The sequence below is a fragment of the Coregonus clupeaformis genome, chromosome 7, assembly GCF_020615455.1.
Source record: "Coregonus clupeaformis isolate EN_2021a chromosome 7, ASM2061545v1, whole genome shotgun sequence".
NCBI lineage: Eukaryota > Metazoa > Chordata > Actinopteri > Salmoniformes > Salmonidae > Coregonus > Coregonus clupeaformis.
In genome coordinates, this window is record NC_059198.1 from 14,545,712 (window position 1) to 14,571,482 (window position 25,771).

The window sequence follows — 25,771 nt, forward strand, 5'->3', positions numbered from 1 at the left end:
ACACAAAAAGGCTATGCTTTTTGACACAATTGGCTGAAAAACCTCAATGCTACAGGAAGCTTCAATCCCCATCACTAATTTGGGGCAAGCTGTCCGTGCCGCGTGTCACTGATGTGGGTGTTGTTTTCGGTGTGAGAAGCAAGGGGTGTGAAAACCATGGGCCCTGCCCCCTCCTGGTGACAACACCACCCCATGGTGACAACCAGCCATCTACCCCCCCCCCCATCTCCCGTAGCCATGGTAACAGTCCATGTCTTCGCACATTTGGAGGCAGATTATTTGAACTCTGGATTCAACTTTCAATACCACCCTTTATCTTGTTGTGTAAAAACATTCTCATCATCTGTAAATGGAGAGCCTGACTGATGTAAATGACAAACGTTGGCCAATCAAATTAATGAGCCGGATTGTCTGTCCATGCCGACGCGTTGAGTGCTGCAAACGTGTAATTTCACCTACGTATGATGAAACTTTTGACAGTGTTATTTGTGCCCACTCTAGAGACAAGTGATGATAATTAAATCACGACTAGAGTTAGGTGTCAAGTTGCTGTATGGCCGTCATAAAGAGAGGCAGCAATCACAGTTGTTGTCGCAGTTAAAAAACAAATGGTAAGATATAAAATCGAGATCTCGTTCTACAGCCCTGTCTAAACCCAGACACTTTGAAAATGATCATTTGTTAGGTTTTCTTTTGCCTTATCTTGTGTTAGCTCAGACAAGTTAGGAGGCCATCTAACTTTATAGAGGGGCAATTTATCTGTAATCTATCTCTAATCAGGTTGTGGAGCAATAGGACCGGCAGAGAGGGGTATGTGTGGGTGTGTGTGTGTGTGTGTGTGTGTGTGTGTGTGTGTGTGTGTGTGTGTGTGTGTGTGTGTGTGTGTGTGTGTGTGCGCGCACTTGTGTGTGCACACTACTCTGAATGAGCAAACATTCCCTGCCTTCCTCTGTGTTTATCCGGTGCCGACGTAAATGCACAAATGAAGACATGGTCGCCCTTTTATATCTATTTGATCTGACAACCAGCCGTGTGTAAACTCAAAATCCCTCTAATTCTGTGATTTATTTGACTCCTCAGTCTTGCCTCTGACAGGCACCGTTCGACTGTTAATGTCTCTCTGTGTGAATTTATGTCTACATCCATGTCTTTCCCCTTCTGTCTCCTACTCGAAACCATTAGAGGATTTGTCGCCGAAGAGCCTACGAAATGGTTTGCATCACAGCCTTGCTAATGAAAGGCATTATACATACACATTCCCTCTTCCTGCGAGTCATGAATTAAATTGATTCCTTCATCAAGATAAGCTTATTGCAATATTCAAAGAACATCAAAAAGTTCCCATATGCTTCATTATTAGGAGATAAGGCAAGCCACATACAGTGGGGAGTACAAGTATTTGATACACTGCCAATTTTGCAGGTTTTCCTACTTACAAAGCATGTAGAGGTCTGTCATTTTTATCATAGGTACACTTGAACTGTGAGAAACGGAATCTAAAACAAAAATCCAGAAAATCACATTGTATGATTTTTAAGTAATTAATTTGCATTTTATTGCATGACATAAGTATTTGATACATCAGAAAAGCAGAACTTAATATTTGGTACAGAAACCTTTGTTTGCAATTACAGAGATCATACGTTTCCTGTAGGTCTTGACCAGGTTTGCACACACTGCAGCAGGGATTTTGGCCCACTCCTCCATACAGACCTTCTCCAGATCCTTCAAGTTTCGGGGCTATCGCTGGGCAATACGGACTTTCAACTCCCTCCAAATAATTTTCTATTGGGTTCAGGTCTGGAGACTGGATAGGCCACTCCAGGACCTTGAGATGCTTCTTACGGAGCCACTCCTTAGTTGCCCTGGCTGTGTGTTTCGGGTCGTTGTCATGCTGGAAGACCCAGCCACGGCGAGTGGAGTTTAGACCAAAAAGCTCTATTTTTCTCTCATCAGACCACATGACCTTCTCCCATTCCTCCTCTGGATCATCCAGATGGTCATTGGCAAACTTCAGACGGGCATGGACATGTGCTGGCTTGAGCAGGGGGACCCGGCGTAGTGTGTTACTAATGGTTTTCTTTGAGACTGTGGTCCCAGCTCTCTTCAGGTCATTGACCAGGTCCTGCCGTGTAGTTCTGGGCTGATCCCTCACCTTCCTCATGATCATTGATGCCCCACGAGGTGAGATCTTGCATGGAGCCCCAGACCGAGGGTGATTGACCGTCATCTTGAACTTCTTCCATTTTCTAATAATTGCGCCAACAGTTGTTGCCTTCTCACCAAGCTGCTTGCCTATTGTCCTGTAGCCCATCCCAGCCTTGTGCAGGTCTACAATTTTATCCCTGATGTCCTTACACAGCTCTCTGGTCTTGGCCATTGTGGAGAGGTTGGAGTCTGTTTGATTGAGTGTGTGGACAGGTGTCTTTTATACAGGTAACGAGTTCAAACAGGTGCAGTTAATACAGGTAATGAGTGGAGAACAGGAGGGCTTCTTAAAGAAAAACTAACAGGTCTGTGAGAGCCGGAATTCTTACTGGTGTCGTAGAAATATTTGACTAAGAGATAATCAACTCAAAAATATCTCTCAAGACACAGGAGCTTGTGAATTCAAGAATTAGACTTTATTGCATAACAAAGCCAGAGTTTGCTCCATGGAGCAACTGTCTCCCTCTGGCTAAGAGATCTCTTATATACACACATATGAAAAAAACATGCATACATTCCTAACTTTTTTTTAGTTCTGCACTCTGCACCACCCCTCTTTTTCAACGTCCAGCTGTTACACATTATCCACTCCAAAATGTCATGAATGCTTTTTTCTATATGAAGCCTCTCATTCTATCATTCTATTGGCTGCGTGGCTTAGGCCCCTTCTTAAAACCCTAATGTACTGCACACTGTTTAAGAGCCTCTGTGAAATAACACATGCATTCATTTAAAACACAGCATATACTTCATCCCTATATTCCTTATTTAAGCATGTATCTGAATTATAAAATATCAAACATGTTTATTATATTTTACCTTTGGCATCTCCCTACATGTGCCATAATGATACATAAAATAATCCTATACTGGTTGGTAGGTGATCAAATACTTATGTCATGCAATAAAATGCAAATGAATTACTTAAAAATCATACAATGTGATTTTCTGGATTTTTGTTTTAGATTCCGTCTCTCACAGTTGAAGTGTACCTATGATAAAAATTACAGACCTCTACATGCTTTGTAAGTAGGAAAACCTGCAAAATCGGCAGTGTATCAAATACTTGTTCTCCCCACTGTAAGTATTTGATACATCAGAAAAGCAGAACTTAATATTTGGTACAGAAACCTTTGTTTGCAATTACAGAGATCATACGTTTCCTGTAGGTCTTGACCAGGTTTGCACACACTGCAGCAGGGATTTTGGCCCACTCCTCCATACAGACCTTCTCCAGATCCTTCAGGTTTCGGGGCTGTCGCTGGGCAATACGGACTTTCAACTCCCTCCAAATAATTTTCTATTGGGTTCAGGTCTGGAGACTGGCTAGGCCACTCCAGGACCTTGAGATGCTTCTTACGGAGCCACTCCTTAGTTGCCCTGGCTGTGTGTTTCGGGTCGTTGTCATGCTGGAAGACCCAGCCACGACCCATCTTCAATGCTCTTACTGAGGGAAGGAGATTGTTGGCCAAGATCTCGCGATACATGGCCCCATCCATCCTCCCCTCAATACGGTGCAGTCGTCCTCTCCCCTTTGCAGAAAAGCATCCCCAAAGAATTATGTTTCCACCTCCATGCTTCACGGTTGGGATGGTGTTCTTGGGGTTGTACTCATCCTTCTTCTTCCTCCAAACACGGCAAGTGGAGTTTAGACCAAAAAGCTCTATTTTTGTCTCATCAGACCACATGACCTTCTCCCATTCCTCCTCTGGATCATCCAGATGGTCATTGGCAAACCTCAGACAGGCCTGGACATGCGCTGGCTTGAGCAGGGGGACCTTGCGTGCGCTGCAGGATTTTAATCCATGACAGTGTAGTGTGTTACTAATGGTTTTCTTTGAGACTGTGGTCCCAGCTCTCTTCAGGTCATTGACCAGGTCCTGCCGTGTAGTTCTGGGCTGATCCCTCACCTTCCTCATGATCATTGATGCCCCACAAGGTGAGGTCTTGCATGGAGCCCCAGACCGAGGGTGATTGACCATCATCTTGAACTTCTTCCATTTTCTAATAATTGCGCCAACAGTTGTTGCCTTCTCACCAAGCTGCTTGCCTATTGTCCTGTAGCCCATCCCAGCCTTGTGCAGGTCTATAATTTTATCCCTGATGTCCTTACACAGCTCTCTGGTCTTGGCCATTGTGGAGAGGTTGGAGTCTGTTTGATTGAGTGTGTGGACAGGTGTTTTTTATACAGGTAACGAGTTCAAACAGGTGCAGTTAATACAGGTAATGAGTGGAGAACAGGAGGGCTTCTTAAAGAAAAACTAACAGGTCTGTGAGAGACTGAATTCTTACTGGTTGGTAGGTGATCAAATACTTATGTCATGCAATAAAATGCAAATTAATTACTTAAAAATCATACAATTTGATTTTCTGGATTTTTGTTTTGCAAAATCGGCAGTGTATCAAATACTTGTTCTCCCCACTGTATATAGTGGATGTCTGTATTTGTATTGAAATGTATATATGCACATGCATGTTATACGAAATAATAAATATATATTGCACCATGTGAAGAAATTATGTATTTCATGTTGCACAGATGTGCGTACAGTGCATCAATGTTCAGGCTATAATGTCCTTTTTTGTAGCTGTATCTCACTGTACCTACCATGACACACAAATCTAAACCAATGAGTGAATTTGATCTATTTGCCAATAGATCACTTTTATTTTTGTCTAGTTTTAATCTCAGCGCCAGGGAGTAGTATGCATGTAATATTCATGAAATCACATATGATGATAAAATCTCACTGGGTCTGCCAGTCCTAATTGGCAGGGTGTCTTTCTCCTCCTCTAGTTTCTAATACCTGACAGCTTGTAACTACAAGCATTTAATCAAAGATGACAACTGATAATCCATGTCTCAGCCATGAAGGATCGTTTGCTGCCTTTGTGTTACTTTGTGTTTTTGTCTGTGTTTATTTTAAATGGATCCCTCAATGTGGTGGGTAGTAGGTGATAATTTAGCGTGAAGTGTTTTTAACCTTTTACTGCAGTGGGCTAAATCAGGGTCACACAGAGTGTTTATTGGTAGTCTTAAACAAATCTACTTTGAAACAAAAGTATACACCTCAGACACATGGTTATGGGTTTAAAAAAAGAAGACACCTGTACCATGTCAGATACAGAGTTGAAATCTATTCAATTCGGAGTTTGCATCCCAATATTACACTTTATATACATCACAGAAGACAGAAATATAACAAAACCATTTGACATAGAAACACCGGAATTTAACGCGTTTATGTATTGCTGGCTTCAAAAGTGGATGACTTGATTTGAAGCAGTGGAGACAAAACACTCTGCTAGACTGTAGATGTAGGAATGGCAGTGTATATAATCCACTATGATGGCCCTTGGATTGCGTTCCAAATGGTACCTTATTGGAGCCTCATAGGGCTCTGGTCAGAAGTAGTGCAATATATTCAGGGGCGTCATGCACCCATTATTTTAAAGGGGGCACGAAGTGAATGGAGGAGGTGGTGGTCCAGGAGAATTTTGCAGTTTTTAAACACCAGAAACAGTTTTTTCCTACAATCTAGAGCCATAATCAATATATATTATATTTGTCTGCATAGGATATCTAAGCATACCGCTTTACCTTTTCAGTTGTCATTTTAATGAGGGTGTCATTCTGACTGTTGTAAGTCACACATCTCAATATACTGCACTAACGTGCCTAGGATTTTACATCCAAATTACAACACAGTCAGGGTCATACCTACAAATGAGGACAACGATGTCCGGGCATCGATAATTTTTCTGCATAAAAAAAACTAAACAAAAAACTCAGGACATCAGTCAGGAACTCAACTTACTATTGAGAGTTATATAGTAGAACACACAAGGTGCAATTTCAAAACTTGTTGTGCATCAGCAGTTTTCCTCTTGTTATATGTCTCACTAACAGTCACTCAATTAGCAGTCAGTTAACATTTTAGATTGGTAAATTAGTGTAGTTAGTCTAGCCAGCTATCTAAACTTTTAGTAATCATGGCTGAATTACCAATCAGGCATGCAGGGCAAGTGCCCAGGGGCCCTGACCTCCAGGAGGCCCCCATTGATTTTGTTAATCACTCTCTTTTTTTCAAATAAAGTATTTTTATTATTTTTCAAAATACAATTACACATACAAAACATTTGTTTTAAAGGGAATGGGTATCAGTGTTATATGTAAACAAGTAAGTGTTTGTGAATTCACAAAAATAACAAACCGATACCAATCAAAAGCGACCAACCAGACAAAAACAAATAAAAAATTGACAAAAGAGAGAAATCCACAAACGGACAATTACAAACTATGACATTAAATACACCCCCCAAAAAATTGATATAAAGATAAAAAAAATAAAAAAATATTACTTAGCTTAATTCCATGAACTCTATATGAGGTTGCCAGATTTTGTTAAATTCATCAAGTTTACCTTTGACGTAGCAGTAGATCTTGTCTAATGGACATGTAACTTGCAAATTAATTAAACCCGAAACGATAGAGTTGATTTCCAGTTAATTGCTATAATTAGTCACCCTCACTCAGATATCATAAACCCAGCAAAAAAAGAAACGTCCTCTCACCTTCAACTGCGTTTATTTTCAGCAAACTTAGCATGTGCAAATATTTGTATGAACATAACAAGATTCAACAACTCAGACATAAACTGAACAAGTTCCACAGACATGTGACTAACAGACAGGAATAATGTATCCCTGAACAAAGGGGGGTCAAAATCAAAAGTAACAGTCAGTATCTGGTATGGCCACCAGCTGCATTAAGTACTGCAGTGCATCTCCTCCTCATGGACTGCACCAGATTTGCCAGTTCTTGCTGTGAGATGTTACCCCACTCTTCCACCAAGGCACCTGCAAGTTCCGGACATTTCTGGGGGGAATGGGCCTAGCCCTCACCCTCCGATCCAACAGGTCCCAGACGTGCTCAATGGGATTGAGATCTGGGCTCTTTGCTGGCCATGGCAGAACACTGATATTCCTGTCTTGCAGGAAATCACGCACAGAACGAGCAGTATGGCTGGTGACATTGTCATGCTGGAGGGTCATGTCAGGATGAGCCTGCAGGAAGGGTAGCACATGAGGGAGGAGGATGTCTTCCCTGTAACGCACAGCGTTGAGATTGCCTGCAATGACAACAAGCTCAGTCCGATGATGCTGTGACACACTGCCCCAGACCATGACGGACCCTCCACCTCCAAATCGATCCGGCTCCAGAGTACAGGCCTCAGTGTAATCCTCATTCCTTCGACGATAAACGTGAATCCGACCATCACCCCTGGTGAGACAAAACCACGACTCGTCAGTGAAGAGCACTTTTTGCCGGTGGGTTTGTGCCCATAGGCGACCTTGTTGCCGGTGATGTCTGGTGAGGACCTGCCTTACAACAGGCCTACAAGTCCTCAGTCCAGCCTCTCTCAGCCTATTGCGGACAATCTAAGCACTGATGGAGGGATTGTGCGTTCCTGGTATAACTCGGGCAGTTGATGTTGCCATCCTGTACCTGTCCCACAGGTGTGATGTTCGGATGTACCGATCCTGTGCAGGTTTTGTTACACATGGTCTGCCACTGCGAGGATGATCAGCTGTCCGTGCTGTCTCCCTGTAGTGCTGTCTTAGGCGTCTCACAGTACGGACATTGCAATTTATTGCCCTGGCCACATCTGCAGTCCTCATGCCTCCTTGCAGCATGCCTAAGGTACGTTCACACAGATGAGCAGGGACCCTGGGCATCTTTCTTTTGGTGTTTTTCAGAGTCTGTAGAAAGGCCTCTTTAGTGTCCTAAGTTTTCATAACTGTGACCTTAATTGCCTACCGTCTGTAAGCTGTTAGTGTCTTAACAACCGTTCCACAGGTGCATGTTCATAAATTGTTTATGGTTCATTGAACAAGCATGGAAAACAGTGTTTAAACCCTTTACAATGAAGATCTGTAACGTTATTTGTATTTTTACAAATTATCTTTGAAAGACAGGGTCCTGAAAGAGGGACAAGTCATGGCAAAATGTCAAGTCATGGCAAAATGTGTAGAATTGCAGAAAATGTGCTTTTTCAACTGCAAAAATCTCTCCCCATCCCATGGCAAAATGTGTAGAATTTCAGGAAAGTAGCTATGAAACACAATACATAGGATCATAACACACATCATAAATACAGGCACATTTCATGGCATCATAATTAATACACAAATATCATAATATTATCATAAGATGCCAGATTACATTTAAACCAAGTATTGTTCTGCATACAGTGGGGGGGGGAAAGTATTTAGTCAGCCACCAATTGTGCAAGTTCTCCCACTTAAAAAGATGAGAGAGGCCTGTAATTTTCATCATAGGTAGACGTCAACTATGACAGACAAAATGAGGAAAAAAAATCCAGAAAATCACATTGTAGGATTTTTTATGAATTTATTTGCAAATTATGGTGGAAAATAAGTATTTGGTCAATAACAAAAGTTTCTCAATACTTTGTTATATACCCTTTGTTGGCAATGACACAGGTCAAACGTTTTCTGTAAGTCTTCACAAGGTTTTCACACAAGGTTGCTGGTATTTTGGCCCATTCCTCCATGCAGATCTCCTCTAGAGCAGTGATGTTTTGGGGCTGTCGCTGGGCAACACAGACTTTCAACTCCCTCCAAAGATTTGCTATAGGGTTGAGATCTGGAGACTGGCTAGGCCACTCCAGGACCTTGAAATGCTTCTTACGAAGCCACTCCTTTGTTGCCCGGGCGGTGTGTTTGGGATCATTGTCATGCTGAAAGACCCAGCCACGTTTCATCTTCAATGCCCTTGCTGATGGAAGGAGGTTTTCACTCAAAATCTCACGAAACATGGCCCCATTCATTCTTTCCTTTACACGGATCAGTCGTCCTGGTCCCTTTGCAGAAAAACAGCCCCAAAGCATGATGTTTCCACCCCCATGCTTCACAGTAGGTATGGTGTTCTTTGGATGCAACTCAGCATTCTTTGTCCTCCAAACACGATGAGTTGAGTTTTTACCAAAAAGTTCTATTTTGGTTTCATCTGACCATATGACATTCTCCCAATCCTCTTCTGGATCATCCAAATGCAGCACTGCAGGATTTGAGTCCCTGGCGGCGTAGTGTGTTACTGATGGTAGGCTTTGTTACTTTGCTCCCAGCTCTCTGCAGGTCATTCACTAGGTCCCCTCGTTTGGTTCTGGGATTTTTGGTCACCCATCTTGTGATCATTTTGACCCCACGGGGTGAGATCTTGCGTGGAGCCCCAGATCGAGGGAGATTATCAGTGGTCTTGTATGTCTTCCATTTCCTAATAATTGCTCCCACAGTTGATTTCTTAAAACCAAGCTGCTTACCTATTGCAGATTCAGCCTTCCCAGCCTGGTGCAGGTCTACAATTTTGTTTCTGGTGTCCTTTGACAGCTCTTTGGTCTTGGCCATAGTGGAGTTTGGAGTGTGACTGTTTGAGGTTGTGGACAGGTGTCTTTTATACTGATAACAAGTTCAAACAGGTGCCATTAATACAGGTAACGAGTGGAGGACAGAGGAGCCTCTTAAAGAAGAAGTTACAGGTCTGTGAGAGCCAGAAATCTTGCTTGTTTGTAGGTGACCAAATACTTATTTTCCACCATAATTTGCAAATAAATTCATTAAAAATCCTACAATGTGATTTTCTGGATTTTTTTTCTCTCAATTTGTCTGTCATAGTTGACATGTACCTATGATGAAAATTACAGTCCGCTCTCATCTTTTTAAGTGGGAGAACTTGCACAATTGGTGGCTGACTAAATACTTTTCCCCCCCACTGTATCTAAGCATACCTCTTGAGCTGTCTGTATCCTCCTGACTGGTGGTTCTTTTTTTAAAGAAACAAAATATGCTTCTCTGCATCTCTGCTAAAATCTGAATAAAAGATTGAAAGGAATGTGTCTTATTCAGTACATTTAGTAATTGCTTGCGTAATTAATTGCAGGCATGCCAGCTAAGACAGTTAGACAAGCTACTCTAACTTGATTGATAGCCTGAAATGGCTTTGTACACTCTTAGAAAAAAGGGCTCCAAAAGGGTTCTTTGCGGAGGGATAGGGTTCTACCAAGAACTGTTTTGATGAGAAGAACCCTTTTCGGAAGACAGTGGTTCTTTGTAAGGCAAATGGTTCTACCTAGAACCTTAAACATCTTGGAAGAAAGTTTTATTTTATGGTTCTTTGGAAGGCAAGAAGGATTATTTGGAAGGCAAGAAGGGTTCTACATAGAACCATATATAATATTTCCCAGCATGCTCTATTGCAGGGAGATTTTCAAAATTGTTTGTTTTACTGTAATAATAAAAACTATGTTTTTGCGTGTACATTGCTTAGTTGATTAATTTTATGCTACACAAAGATAAATATCATTCCGTTTTCTAAACAAATCCAATCTGTTAGTAATTGGATTTATTGTACCAGTTACTAAGATGGTTGTTCCAGTTCAGATGATTGAGGTAGTCTCTGTATTCAGTCTTCCTTACCCTGGTGGTCATTCTGAATGCATGTTGTAGGTGATTAAAATGTCCACTTGTTGGATATCCTAACTCTGGCTGGATTCCAATAGGAATTACACATCACTTTGCAAGCTAGCATAATTTGACTTGCAGGCCTGATGTAGCCTGTAAACCAGGAGATGTCTAACACCGCTGTGTTAGGGTATAATTAAGCCTTCAAATAAAGGCCTTATGATTTACGTAATGCATTGTCATATAATTTTAAAGGCTAATAAGGCTGATGGAACCTTTCATAGAGGGTTCTAGGAAGAACCCTCCAAAAATTAAAGGGTTCTCGGTAGAACCCTTCACAGACCATTCTAGGAAGAACCTTTAGATAATATGGTTCTTGGTAGAACCCTTCATAGAGGGTTCTAGGCAGAACCCTATATAGGGGGTTCTTTGAAGAACCCTATATAGGGGGTTCTTTGAAGAACCCTACATAGAGGGTTCTAGATGGAACCCTCTGCAAAGGTTTCTGCCCAGCACCAAAAAGGGTCCCCTATGGGGAAAAAACAAAGAACACTGTATGGTTCTACACCTTTTTTTGTGTAGCTAGTTATGAGGTTGGGAGATTGGAAACCTATCTAACTGGCTAGTTAAAGCCAACTTCATAAAATTGCTAGGTGGCTAGTATTACAGAGAAACAACAAAACATTATGTTTTATTTATTCATCAATAAGGAATCAATTGGCTATATACACCACAAAAGTATGTGGACACCTGCTTGTCGAACATCTCATTCCAAAATCATGGGCATTAATATGGAGTTTGTCCCACCTTTGCTGCTATAACAGCCTCCACTCTTCTGGGAAGGCTTTCTTTGACGAACTAACTTGTTGGAAAGGTGGCATGCTATGACGGTGCCACGTTGAAAGTCACTGAGCTCTTCAGTAAGATAATTCTACTGCCAGTGTTTGTCTATGGAGATTGCATGGCTGTGTGCTCGATGTTAAACACTTGTCAACAACGGGTGTGGCTGAAATAGCCAAATCCACTAATTAGAAGGGGTGTCAACGTACTTTTGTATATATAGTGTAGCTTGATTAAATAAATTTACAAAACATACCTCCTGCGAGTCCTGTCCATCAACGGCAGCTAAAATCAAATCAAATGCTGGGGGGGGGCGTACACCTTGCCTGGTCCAGTCAGTGTGCCCTCTACGCAAAATACCACTGACAGATATTTTTATAAATAATTATCAAATAAAATGTTATTTGTCACATGCTTTGTAAACAGGTGTGGAATAACGGTGAAATGCTTTAATGCTTCCCAACAATGTGGAGAGAAAGACAATAGAGAAATAATATAAAAGTAAAACACGTAATAATAGATACACAATGAGTAACGATAACAGTAGTAGCAGCATGTGTGATGAGTCAAAAAAACAGTTTGTGCAAAAAGGGTCAATGCAGATAGTCCGGGTAGCTATTTGATTAACTATTTAACTAACTACTGTATTTAGCGGACTTGCGGCTTTGGGATAGCCTATGTTCAGGGTCCTGTTGGTTCCAGACTTGGTGCATCGGTACCGCTTGCCGTGTGGTAGCAGAGAGAACAGCCTATGACTTGGGTGGCTGGAGTCTTTGACAATTTTTAGGGCCTTCCTCTGACACCGCCTGGTATAGATGTCCTGGATGGCATAGACATCGGTCCCATTGATGTACTGGGCCATCCTCATTACCCTCTGTAGCGCCTTGTGGTCGGATGTCAAGCAGTTGCCATACCAAGCTGTGATGCAACCAGTCAAGATGCTCTCAATGGTGCAGCTGTAGAACCTTTTGAGGATCTGAGGGAACAGTTTCCATTTTTGTGGCCTCTTCACGACTGTGTTGGTGTGTTTGAACCATGATAGATCCTTAGTGCTGTGGATACCGAGGAACTTGAAGCTCTCGACCAGCTTCACTATAGCCTCGTCGATGTGAATGGGGGCGTGCTCTGCCTTCCATTTCCTGTAGTCCATGATCAGCTCCTTTGTCTTGTTGACGTTGAGGTCTCTGACCTCCTCCCTATAGGCTGTCTCATCGTCGTCGGTGATCAGGCCTACCATTGTTGTGTCGTTGGCAAACTTAATGATGATGTTGGAGTCGTGCACGGCCACACAGTCATTGGTGAACAGGGAGTACAGGAGGGGACTAAGCCCTGAGGGGCGCCTGTGTTGATGGTTAGCGTGGCGGACGTGTTGTTGCCTACCCCCACCTCCTGGGACGGCCTGTCAGGAAATCCAAGATCCAGTTGCAGAGGGAGGTGTTCAGTCCCAGGGTCCTTAGCTTAGTGATGAGCTTGGAGGGCACTATGGTATTGAACTCTAAGCTGTAGTGAATGAACAGCATTCTCACATAGGTATTCCTTTTGTCCCAGTGGGAAAGGGTAGCGTGGAGTGCAATAGGGAGCCTCTGACTATATTAGGAATAGGGTGTAGTTTGGGATGTATCCTAGCTCTCACAGAGCAGTTGGATCTCATATTGCAACTGGACATGGGGATGTGGCCACTTAGAGAAGCACCAGACATAGACTGCTACATAATGCTGGTGTTTACACAAGTCTGTGTCGAGTTTGTTAAGCTAAATGTTAGTTTATTGTACTTAGATATAAGCATAGCCACGGGAAGTAGGGGTGCTGAGGGTGCTGCAGCACCCCCTGAAAAATCTAAATCAACAAATAAAATAAAACATTTATTTAAAAATAATAATAATTCACAAAAGTAGTGCACTGGGCCTTTACTAGTCCTGTATTAGCGGACCAATATAGTTGTCTGCACCCCCACAGCACCCCCACCTCCAAACATCTTCCTGTGGCTATGGATATAAGCAGATATTTTACATGTCAAATGTTGGTTTATGAGGAGTTATGCTAGTGGATATAGGTTTATGTGGCAATGTGTTTTGCTTTATTGACATAATTCAGTATCTGGTACAACAGATAACACATTTTCCCTCCATCCTCTTCAGCTAAAGCTGTTTTTATTCTCAATGAAGAAGAGATAGGAGGGTAAAACCTACAAAATGTTTCTTCAAAAGATCCGTTCGGAGGGCCACACTGAAAATGTGTTATGTTTCCTCGGCATCAACATACACATTTTTAAAAATCCTCTATCGATGCTCCCTGACTGTCTAGCTTTCATTTTGGTGATTATTCTCACATAGGTATTCCTTTTGTCCCAGTGGGAAAGGGCAGTTTGGAGTGCAATAGAGATTGCGTCATCTGTAGATCTGTTGGGGCGGTATGCGAATTGGAGTGGGTCCAGGGTGTCTGGGATGATGGTGTTGATGTGAGCCATGACCAGACCTTCAAAGCATTTCTTTGCTACAGATGTGATAGTCATTCAGACAGGTTACCTTGGCGTTCTTGGGCACAGGGACTATGGTGGTCTGCTTAAAACATGTAGGTATTACAGACGGTCAGGGATAGGCTGAAAATGTCAGTGAAGACAAGATGAGACACATTGGCTTAAAAAGAGACAGTCAATAAATTGTATTAATGTAGGTCCATTATAATTTCTACACAGTTTCAATTTGGTTTTAGTAATTTTTGTATATTGAGTTTGTTTTCCGCCAAAATGTATTTTCTTCCAAAAATGTAATATATATACAGTATATATATATAATATTCAACTGTTTTACTCAAAACACCCGCGGGCCAGATTGGACCTCCTCCTGTTTGACACACCTGGCATTGGCATTGCTAAGTTGTCCCTACATTGTAACCTGAGAAGAAAATAGACTATATGATTTGTTTTACTGAGAAAATCGATTCCATAGCTTTTTTCTCATCCCTAAAAAGCTGCAGTAGCTCCTCTTGCCAAATAAGCACTTACTGCAAGTGATAAGTGATGTAAAACCATAGCCAACATTATAAAATAAATATTTCATAAATCTAAATCAAGTTTATTTGCACCAATTTACTCACTCTATTGCCTTGGCCTTGTGTTAAGAGAGATTTATGCTAGTTTGTAAATTAATCCAAACATGTGAAGGCATAGCAATTCACCATGTTCAACCAGCACAGTTAATTATTATGGATATTCCGGAATAAAACAAAGAAACGGTGGCTATGGACTTAGCCCCAACCAATTAATAATTTGCATTAATCAATCAATCAACCAATCAGCTTCACAATTTGGGGTTGTCATTAGGGGTCCAGCCAATCAGAGTGGTTGTGTGTTCCATGTACCGTACAATCATAGTAACACGACTCAGGATAAGACCCAGATCCAGACACAGGAGGCAAACCATTTGAATCTCAGATGTTTATTACAAGACAGGGGGCAAACAGCAGGTCAAGGGCAGGCAGAGGTCCATAGTCCAAGGCAGCGTGAATAAGGGACAGAACGGCAGTTAGGATCAGGGCAGGCAAAATGGTCAGAACCAGGAGGACTAGAAATCAGAAACTAGAGCGACTGGAAAACGGGAAACCACGCTGCTAAGACTTGGCAAGACAAGACTAACTAGCAACAGACAAACAGAAAACGCAGGTATAAATACACAGGGAATAATGGGGAAAATGGGAGCCACCTGGTGGGGGGTGGAGACAAGCACAAGACAGGTGAAACAGATCAGGGTGTGACACAGAGTGGTTATGTGTTGTACAGGTCATCCAGACCATCAGTGCTGTGGACAAGGACGAGCCTCCCAGTGGTCATCGCTTTTACTTTGCCTTGGCTGCATCTGTGGCTGGCAACTCCAACTTCACACTCAGAGACAACAAAGGTAGGTGTTTTCTCCTCGTCAAAGTACACCAATTAACTCACAACAGAGAAGAATGTGAGGAAAATGTTAAATCAAAAGGGATTAGAGTGTAAGGTCTGTAAATCCAGGGTCAACCATGGCCATAACAGTACTGCAAGTATGGATTGAGAAGTTTTTCTTGTTTTCTTCACATTTCAATACCTTTTCGATTGATAGTACATTTAAGTCATTTAGCAGACGCTCTTTTCCAGAGCGACTTACAGTTTGTCAGTGCATACATTACTTTTTTAATTTTTCATACTGGCCCCCCGTGGGAATCCAGCCCACCTACCAACTGAGCTACATCCCTGCCAGCCATTCCCTCCCCTACCCTGGGCCAATTGTGCACCACCCCATGGGTCTCCCGGTCACGGCCAGCTACGACAGAGCCTGGATTCAAACCAGGATCTCTAGTGGCACAGCTAGCACTGCGATGCAGTGCCTTAGACCACTGCGCCACTCAGGAGATAGTAGTTGCTGAAACAAACTTTCTGAGAATGATTCTGATGGCTTATTCATGTTTGTTTCACCTTTAAATCCATTTTATGGATAGGAATATCCATGAATGTTAATGCAGGTTTAGAAGTGTGGAGGCAAAAACAGGTTTTGAAATGTCATGACCCAATTTGAAAGTATAATTTAATCTTTAATGGTTTCATGCCCATTTGCACAAAATATTTTCCTCCTCTGTAAATATTGTCTGGACTTCTATTCCTCACTTGTTATGATTCATATTTCATTGCTGGTCAACTAAATTTGTAAATCAAACCAACAATGTAATTTCTCAACAGGTGGCATAGAAGAGAATGGAATATCTTTGATATCTTACTTATATTAATTATTGGCTCCATCTGTTGATTTTCTTGTATTCTCTTTGTGAATGAAAAGAGAACATAATGGCACATAAAACAAACTACAAAACTAGTCGCTGTAGCTGGTGCTGTACCATATGTATTCATGCAAATGACCAATTGACAACGTCATCTGTGAGATACAGCATTTCATATATACTGAACAAAAATATGCAACAATTTCAAAGACTTTACTGTTCATAGAAGGAAATCAGTCAATTGAAATAAATTCATTAGGCCCTAATCTATGAATTTCACATGACTGGGCAGGGGCGCAGCCATGGGTGGGCCTGGGTAGCTAGGCCCCACCATCCTGCAGGTGTTTCGAGAAAGGTGCATGATAATGGTCCATTCTAAATCAAAACAAAATTCACACATATATTATTTAGTATATGTAAAGACAAGATTAAATCAAGAATAGTGTGATGGGTGACAATATTAGCCTATCACTTGTGAATGATATATTATCACTTGTGAATGATGCCCAGCTGTTGCCATGCCTTTTTTTTTGTGACATTTTCCAAATCATAGTCACACACCTCATGTAGCCTAGCCCATAGGCCTATATGTTTTGATAAGGTTTATATCACAACTAAAGTAGCCAAATAACTTACACATACATGTGTTTAGCAGATGTTATTGTGGGTGTAGCGACATGCTTGTGCTTCTAGCTCCGACAGTGCAGTAATATCTAACAAGTAATATCTAACAATTTCACAACATATACCCAATACACACAAATCTAAGTAAGGAATGGAATTAAGAATATATACATGGACGAGCAATGACAGAGCGGCATGGACTAAGATACAGTAGAATAGTATAGAATACAGTATATACATATGAGATGAGTAATGCAAGATATGTAAATATTATTAAAGTGACTAATGTTCCATTTCTTAAAGTGGCCAGTGATTTCTAGTCTATGTCTATAGGCAGCAGCCTCTAATGTGCTAGTGATGGCTATTTAACAGTCTGATGGCCTTCAGATAGAAGCTGTTTTTCAGTCTCTCGGTCCCAGCTTTGATGCACCTGTACTGACCTCGCCTTCTGGATGATAGCAGAGTGAACAGGCAGTGGCTCGGGTGGTTGATGTCCTTGATGATCTATGTAATGATCATGCTGTTCAATCAGCTTCTTGATATGTCACACCTGTCAGATGGATGGATTATCTTGGCAAAGGAGAAATGCTCACTAACAGGGATGTAAACAAATTTGTGCACAACATTTGAGAGAAATAAGCTTTTTGTGCGTATGGAAACTTTCTGGTATCTTTTATTTCAGCTCGTGAAACGGGACCAACACTTTACATGTTGTGTTCACATTTTTGTTCAGTGTATATAGTAACAGTATACACTGATTGTTATACCACAGTTAATGAAATACTGTATGTAGATTATATAAATCATTCAGTCTGTATGCTGTCCTAATATAGACAATGTACTATATCAGCTTGTATCAGGACTGTGCAGGATTTGATCTCATACTCTTCCCCTTCTTCCTTCTTCCTGACTGATCTGGTTCATCATGCTCCTCCCTTCCAGACAACACAGCGTCCATCGTAACGAAACGTGGAGGGTTCCGGAGACGGGAGCAGGTGCTGTACCAACTGCCTGTGTTGATCGTAGACAGTGGAAGCCCCGCACTCAGTAGCACCAACACCCTATCAGTGAGCGTGTGTGACTGTGACTCGGACGGCGTAGCCCAATCGTGTGGGGTCGTGGCGTACACACTTCCTGCCGGCCTCAGTACAGGGGCCCTTGTCGCCATTCTGGGCTGCATCATTACACTCCTGGGTAAGAACAACCATAATGTCAACTACTGGAGACAGTGTGCATGTTTGAGATACACAGATTCTTCACAGGTCTACATAGGTCAACATATCTTCACCATGCCTGGAGCAATGTTTAACCTATCAATTTGCTATGCAATCCTATATTCTGTGCAAACCTGCACATATGCACATTCTTATGTTGTCTTCAGTTCTTGAATGATCATAAAAATAAAAATAAAGAACTTACTAATGTGATTGTACATTTTGTGTGTAGATATGGTAATGTCTTTGTGGGTATAGGGGCAGGATATGGGTATAGGATTCTCAATTTTGGGCTGGTTTTGACTGTACCTGGGTTTTTGATGTGTGTCTCTCATGATGATAACACTAGTCACATTTGCTATGAGCGTTTGTTATTAATGATTCCACTTAGATTTAATTAACTTAGCAACAAAGAAAATGCAGCAGCGAACCCTCACAAATGATTGCCCATGAAGTCCAGAGACAGGGTTTTTATACCACATCAGAGCACAGTCAGAAGAATACTTTAATGCGCTGGCAAACTTAATTAAACGTTGAAATGGAGTCTAAATAGGATATACAATAACAAACATTTTGGTTTTTTGATAGGGTCAGCCAAAACTCACTTTCATTTAAATTCGCAAAAATTTGCTTAATTTGTATTGCTAAGGAGAATACTTTTTGTAATGAATGAGAGATTGAAAAGAGCAACACGGGAAAGACGTAGTGACGGGGCTCTGAACCCAGCATTGCTAATGAAAAGACTCCATGGCCCCAGGCCTCAGGCTTAGAATGAATGGCCTCCAGTCCAAGCCTGTTTCTGTGTCTGTGTGTGTGTCTGCGTGCATGCGCTGTCCGTGGGCTCACGTGTCCTTGTCTGTGCTGCTTAACTTAGTCTCCTTCTACTCCATTCTCTCTATCATCCACTTCTCCTTCTCTTCTATCCCATTCCCCTTCTCCCTGTTCGACCCTCCTCCAACCCCCTTGCATTAACACCCTGTGCACAACCCTTCCCGTCCTGGCTCCCAGATCTTGTGTGCCTCCATCAAGGCCTATTTCAATCTGCGCTGCTGTAATTGGGGATGTGATTGCGTGTGATTGCATTGTTTTGGTTGAGAGGAGAGCTCAGAAAAAGACCAGAGGTGCTGCTGCTGTCATCCTCAGGTGCTGTCAGCACAGGTGTCCTCCAGCCGTAGTAGAGCAGAACAGACTTCACAATCTCTCTTTCTCTCGCTCTTCTCTCTCTCATCAAAGAAAAGTAGGGACTCCATCCCCACACCAACAACTTCTATTCATCTTTCATCACTGAGTAGAGTAGCTATAATGACGGGTGGCTAAGATCGCATGTGAAAATTGAACAGCAACTCCTTGAGATGTACCAACCTGTTTTCTTTGTTGATTGATAAGAGCCCTCTTCACAATGTCCATGAGTTTCAACCACTCACCAGCTCACTTACCTACCATATGGTTATGTGTGACTATTGTGTGTGTGGTTGTGGGTGGCTATGTACTGTTTTTCTATTAAACTGGACTGTCATTAATTTTAGGTCCGTATGACATTTAAGTAACACATCTACTGTTATCATTTAGAAGACATGTCCTCTATGTCTTCCACTAAGTTGTACAGCCTCAAAATATTATATATTTCTTCCCACATATTTTTTGCCTTAATCTAAATCCTTTTTGGAGATGAATGTCCCCATGGTCATAGTCACATTGACACTGCAAAAGAAAGTTGGCAAGTCATTATTTGAAACGATTTAGCAACTTTTTATTTTTTGCGGTGCGGGTCAGGTGATGCGTACTGTCAGACACGACCAATTATGGCTTTTAAGTAGCACCCCCTCAGCGCCAGACGTCTGTTGCCATGACTATTGTCACTCAAACCGAATGATTGTCTCACTACCCTGGCCACTCTGTCTGAATTTGCCTGAATATGAAAAAGTAGAGGACCACAGTCCCAGCTACTCGTGTATATATGACTTACTGATTGATTTAGTGATGATTAACACAACTACTGTTGTGTTAACAGTAGTTGAGTATAGGCAATACACCAAATGTATAATTTTATTGACATAAACATTATTGTCTCCATAAGACATATTGTCCTCATAATGATGTGTCCATTAGTCCTTTTGTCATCAGAATGTAGTTGTCTTTATAATTATGCAGAAATATGGGAGGTTTGTGGTTTGTAAGTGACACAGGCAGTGAATAATCAGCCTGAGGTTTTGACAGAGCTAAGCAAGCTAGAGGAGAGGCAGAGTGGTGATGATGAGGAGGGGGCGTTTTGCTTCAGTTCATTATAATGATGTACACTACCAAGGAGAGCCAGGGCAGCACAGAAAACTCTGCTTGCACAGTATTGATTGTGCTTGATGGATCTTTTAAACAATTGAATTACAGCAAATCCAGGTTGTTTTTGATTTGCCATCTGCATCTATACAGTGTAGATCCACTATAAAGAGGGTATTTATTTATATGAAGGCTGGCTGAATAATGTCCAGTGTGGTGGTCATTGTATTGAAGCCACTTGATGACTGTCACAGTGGGTTCTTTTGTATGCTCAGCCATCTTCCTACAGCCACTCGTAAGGCATGATTGGCTCCTGGCCAACACCCAGTATGTGATGATGACGCACAGCATAGCGTCTTCTAGGTATTCAACCCTAAAAGCTTTGCTGGAAAGCAATGAAGATATTCTCTTTCAATGTGCCGCCATATCATGATTAATCTGGAAAAGCATTACCGAAATGAATGGAATCTGGAGAGCTTTAAGCAACTATACAATCAGAGGCAAACCAATATACTATTCACCTCGTAGATTCCAAGGGATGTGTCATCTTTCAACATAGAATTTCACAAAAGCTATACAATTACACGCATAGAAAATGATATCAACATTCCAAATCATGGCCAGCGGTAGTAGCAGTAGTGAGGGCAACAGACCAGTGGTATTGACAGATTAAACCATGGTTGAGTAGTAACACACTGTAGCTATTAGAGCCATGCATTCAGAAAGCCAGTCACCAAACAGCAGTCAGAAGGCTCTCCATTCATCAGCGTCTCCCCGAGCCATTTATGTAACAGCCCCACCCCTTCCATCTTCTCCATTTGCTCTCTTATTACGAGGTGTGAAGCGGTGTTTGCCTTCGCTTTCCCAGGCCATTCTCTCTAGCCTGCGGAAGCCAGACGCAGCAAAGGGAAGAAATATGGTCCCACAGTGCGATATTTCACTGGCACCAGTGCGACATTGATGGATGAAGGATCATTAGACATTTGCCAGTTTGCTTCGGTGTGGAGAGTTATTTTCAGCAATAATATATGGGACCAGGGATTGGAGAGGGGCGCCTGGAAGTTCAGAAATTCCGGTTACGGGAAGTTTTCTGTCATTTTGGAAGTGGTGCGCAAAATGGAGGATGTAGGAGAGAAATGTATTGATGCAAGGACATATTCATCTGAACTGTTTCAACATTTTAATTTCACATTCATCAAATATGGGCTATTATTTTACGTAGATGTATCATCCAAATGTACTGTGCCTTTATATTGAATAACAATAGGTCATTGCAAGTATGCTAATGCTGATGGTGAATAAACATTGACCCAGACTCTTCTCTTCCCTTGTTCAGTGATGGTGCTGCTGATTGTGTCGATGCGTCGGAGGAAAAAGGAGCCCTTGATCCTGGAGGAGGAGAGGGACGTGAGGGAGAACATCGTCCGCTACGACGACGAAGGTGGAGGAGAGGAGGACACGGAGGCCTTCGACATGGTGGCCCTCCGCAACCTCAACGTCATCAGAGACCCCAAGGTCCGGCGAGACGTCACCCCTGACACCCCCAACTTCTTCCCCTACCCGACATCCTCCTCCTCGCTTCCCGTCTACAAGACCCTGCCGGACAACGTGGTGTTCCGAGAGTTCATTTGGGACCGGCTAAAGGACGCAGATGTTGATCCGTCAGCTCCGCCATATGACTCTTTGCAGACATATGCCTTCGAGGGGAATGGTTCGGTAGCTGAGTCGTTAAGCTCCCTGGAGTCACTAAGTACAGACTCAGAGCAGAACTACGACTATCTCAGCAACTGGGGGCCGCGTTTCAAAAAGCTAGCCGACCTGTACGGCGACGGCAACAACGTGTTCTCATAGCCAACATTTTCCTGAACAAAAATCAACAATAGTAATGTATTGTGATAAAAAAATTAAAATAACAACTAATCTGCCAAAGTCAAGGGTGTGAGAGTCTGAGAGAACAAAAGTGAGAAAGGAAAAACATCTTGACTTAAAAGGTTTGGTTTGTTTACTTGCCTTGGATTTTGGATTTTCAAAAAGGGTGACTTGGCAAGTTTTGACTGAAAAGGAAACCTTGTGAGCAAAAACATTAAAAGGTTTCAAAGTTGGGCTGGGGTCCAGCAATCGACTGTGTATGTGGTAGGCTACAGTATATTTATGTGGAGGCACCTGTTCTCTCATTCCTGTGATGGGCACAGACCCAGCAGTCTTGTTTTGATGCATTCCCTTGCTCTTTTTGTAAAAATAAAATAAATTTAAAAAAAGACACTTTCTGCTAAAGTGCTCGGTCCCCGGCGGCTAATCAGTAGAGTAGTCACTCAACTATTCATTTGAAAGTCCTCAAGAGTGTCAATGTTTTTGTTTGGTGTTTTTCAGATTACGGAGGAAACTCTTATTAAGTCACAGACTCGCGGAGAAAAAACAAACCAAGAGAAATCAGTCAGTCATATCTTTCAGTGCTATATGTGACAAGTAGTGTACAGATTGGTTGAAGGGGAACCACTACTGTTAAATTCTTGCGAGAGGTTTGAAATCTGACCTCGTGTCTACAAGAAATTGTGTGTACTGTGGTCTGAGAAAAATAATGCAACTGATCTGTGTGTATCCTTCGATTGGTGCAGGAAAGTGTTTACCTTCTCCTCTTAACATAGCATTTTACAGCTGTTACATTGTGGTGTTTGCCTTTGAGTCTATTTTCCTTAGGCCTGACTCTTTCTATTGACAAGTCCAATTTTATGTAATACTGATGTAATAACAATGATGTAACATTATGGTTGAGATGGAAAATCCATATCTGGATTGAACCTTCAAATAAAGTATTTTCCATTATTTGCAAAGGAATTTGGAATTCACGGTCCACTCTTGCCCAAGGAATTTAGTTGACGTTGTGTTGGACCGTGCAATATACTTGCAACTTAGACTTGAGTAAAGTGAAGGCTTGTTTGAATGGATTTTTGTCCACGCTATAGACGGCTATATCGGTCCGCTAATACAGGACTAGTAAAGGCCCAGTGCACTCATTTACTTTTTATCTATAGATATCTATTTTTTATTCCGATTTTTCAGAGGGTGCTGCAGCACCCTCAGCACCCTACTTCCTGCGGCTATGGTTACATAACAACAACAACAACAACAACAAATATTTCACAGTAACTGCAGTAAATCCGCTTGTCCCAAAATGATTCTGCAGAATGAAATCAAGTCCGCCCATGGCAGACATTTTGTTCATTGATGATAAAGGACACACTGTATGGCAGGAATACGGGAGGCAAAGGAAGCATTTTCTTTCAAACAAAATGCCTTTTGAACTGTTCCCATTGGAAGTCAACAAGTTAATCAAAAAAGTATTCATATTTATTTTGAAGAAGCAGAACTATGTGATGGTGGCAGATGTTTTTATCCTTTTTGCTGACAATAAAAAGGACATTCAGTTCCTCAAAAGACTGAGGGGACGTCTTTCAGTTCTTTTGAACATCAAATCTATGATATGTCAGTGTTTCATTATATTATCAAGGTGAACCACATATGCTTTGAGAGAAATAAATGATGGGCTGTTTGAGGAGATGGAGATGCAGAGCTGCAGAGCTGCATTTCTGCCTGGCATGAATATCAGCAGGCATCTCACACACACACACACACACACACACACACATTTTCTTTGCTTTTGCACAACTCTGGGATCCAGATGGGGGGGATAGAGAGGGAGGAGGAGAACGAGGGATACAGAGGGAGGAGGAGAGAGAGAGTTTTCTATTTTTTTCACGTCTCCTCTCGATGAGGCTTTGTACTTGAAAGGCCCGTCGGAGACAAAGCGGCAGACTTGATGCTTTGCAGAGGCGTGTGTGATGAATGGCTCGCACACTGTCGACCCTCTTAAAGAGCCTTTTGCAAATTAGCCAGGCGCTCCTCCTGTGGTGGGATCAGCCTCTTATCTGTGTGTGCAAATAGTTCTGGGCAGTCGCATTCACACACATTTTTGCAGGCCCTATGATGTGTGTGTGTGTGTACTCTGTGTGTGTTTGTGTCTGTGTTGAGCGAGAAAGAGAGAGAGACCAGGGGGTTGTATATTGCTCAGTCATTAGTTATAAAGGCATTACCTACAGTGCTTACCACGATTTCCCTTTTAAAGTAATTATTTATCAAACCATAAAGATATAGGTTTGACCTAATCAGTAATGCAATTTCTTTATTAACTTATAAGGAGGAATTCATCCAATTTACTTGCAGTAAAGATAATGGAGATTTTACTGGATTTTCTGATCATAAACTACTGAATATGAGATGTCATATCTGGTTGAATGATTGAATGTTATCTTCAACTCCAGTGTCAACCTTACCTTGGCCTCTGGAACCTTCCCTTTAATCAACTAAATATGGAACAGAGAGCTTTATAAGCCAGCTCTATAGTGAGAAATAGCTGCACTCAAATGCCCAGCGCCCCAAACCCATCTATTTACAATGAATAGTTAATCAGACCAGAACCTTAATAGAAAGTCTTAGGGAATTAAAGGCAATGTTCCTGTGGTCGCGAAGACTGCATTCACGGAAAATGCTGTATATGTAGGCTCAATCTTAAATTTCCTTTAAATTTCTAGCACACAATCTGTAATGCTTCAGCCCTTAATAAGATTTTGTTGTTGTTTTTAATCATCGTTATTACCGAATTTCGGTAATTGACGATGATTTGACACAGGAATAATTTTGCGCATGAATAGCTCACTGCATGGTTTCCTCTGTATTGATAACGTTTTGTGATGCAATATGGAGAAGAGGCAGCTTCTCGGGCTCTTTCTCGACAGTTCGCCGAGGTGCATGAATAAAATTGACAGTACCGTAATTCACTGTGATGCAACAGCATGCAATGAGGTTGTTATGCATCTTCACTTGGGCCGGTAAATATGCTCAGTCTCCTTACAGGTATTGACATAGTTTCTGAAGCTTTGAAGAAAAGCAAAGGGTTGAACATCTGAGGAATATGAACCATGAGCCATGAAAAGCGAAGATAAGCATGTGTATTCCTTTTGGTGCTGCTACTGACAGTACTTTGTCGTATTGGCCACTCAAGAGTTGTAATGCGAAGAGCCACTGATTGGTGAACTTTTTTTCACAATCCAATTAACTAATTTAGAAAGATTTGTTCAAAGACTGTACCCAACTGTTTGAGTTATAAGCAGTCAAATCTGCCCTTGAATATGTGTTTTACAGTACCATACCATTTGACAGACAATAAATCCTTTCAGAAATGTGTAATTTACATAAAAGTGCTACTCCATCACTCCAACATACATATTCTTGTTGATCTAAAGATTATGTTTGGATTCTTATTACTAGATGCTTGAACTCATTGACTGAGGCAGACTCATAGTCTATTCCAAACACTCACCACATAC

At 41.7% G+C, this 25,771-nt stretch overlaps 1 protein-coding gene across 1 annotated transcript in view; it reads left to right on the forward strand.

Annotated features, from left to right (window-relative positions):
* Positions 1–23,828, forward strand: part of LOC121569930 (cadherin-7-like) — a 143,339-nt gene extending 119,511 nt beyond the window's left edge. Inside the window, exons 10-12 of the mRNA XM_041881275.1 lie at positions 15,311–15,428; positions 17,842–18,093; positions 21,724–23,828. Coding sequence (XP_041737209.1) covers positions 15,311–15,428; positions 17,842–18,093; positions 21,724–22,238 — 885 coding nt within the window. The 3' untranslated portion in view covers positions 22,239–23,828. The remainder of the gene's footprint in view (positions 1–15,310; positions 15,429–17,841; positions 18,094–21,723) is intronic.
* The last annotated feature ends 1,943 nt before the right edge of the window (positions 23,829–25,771 follow it).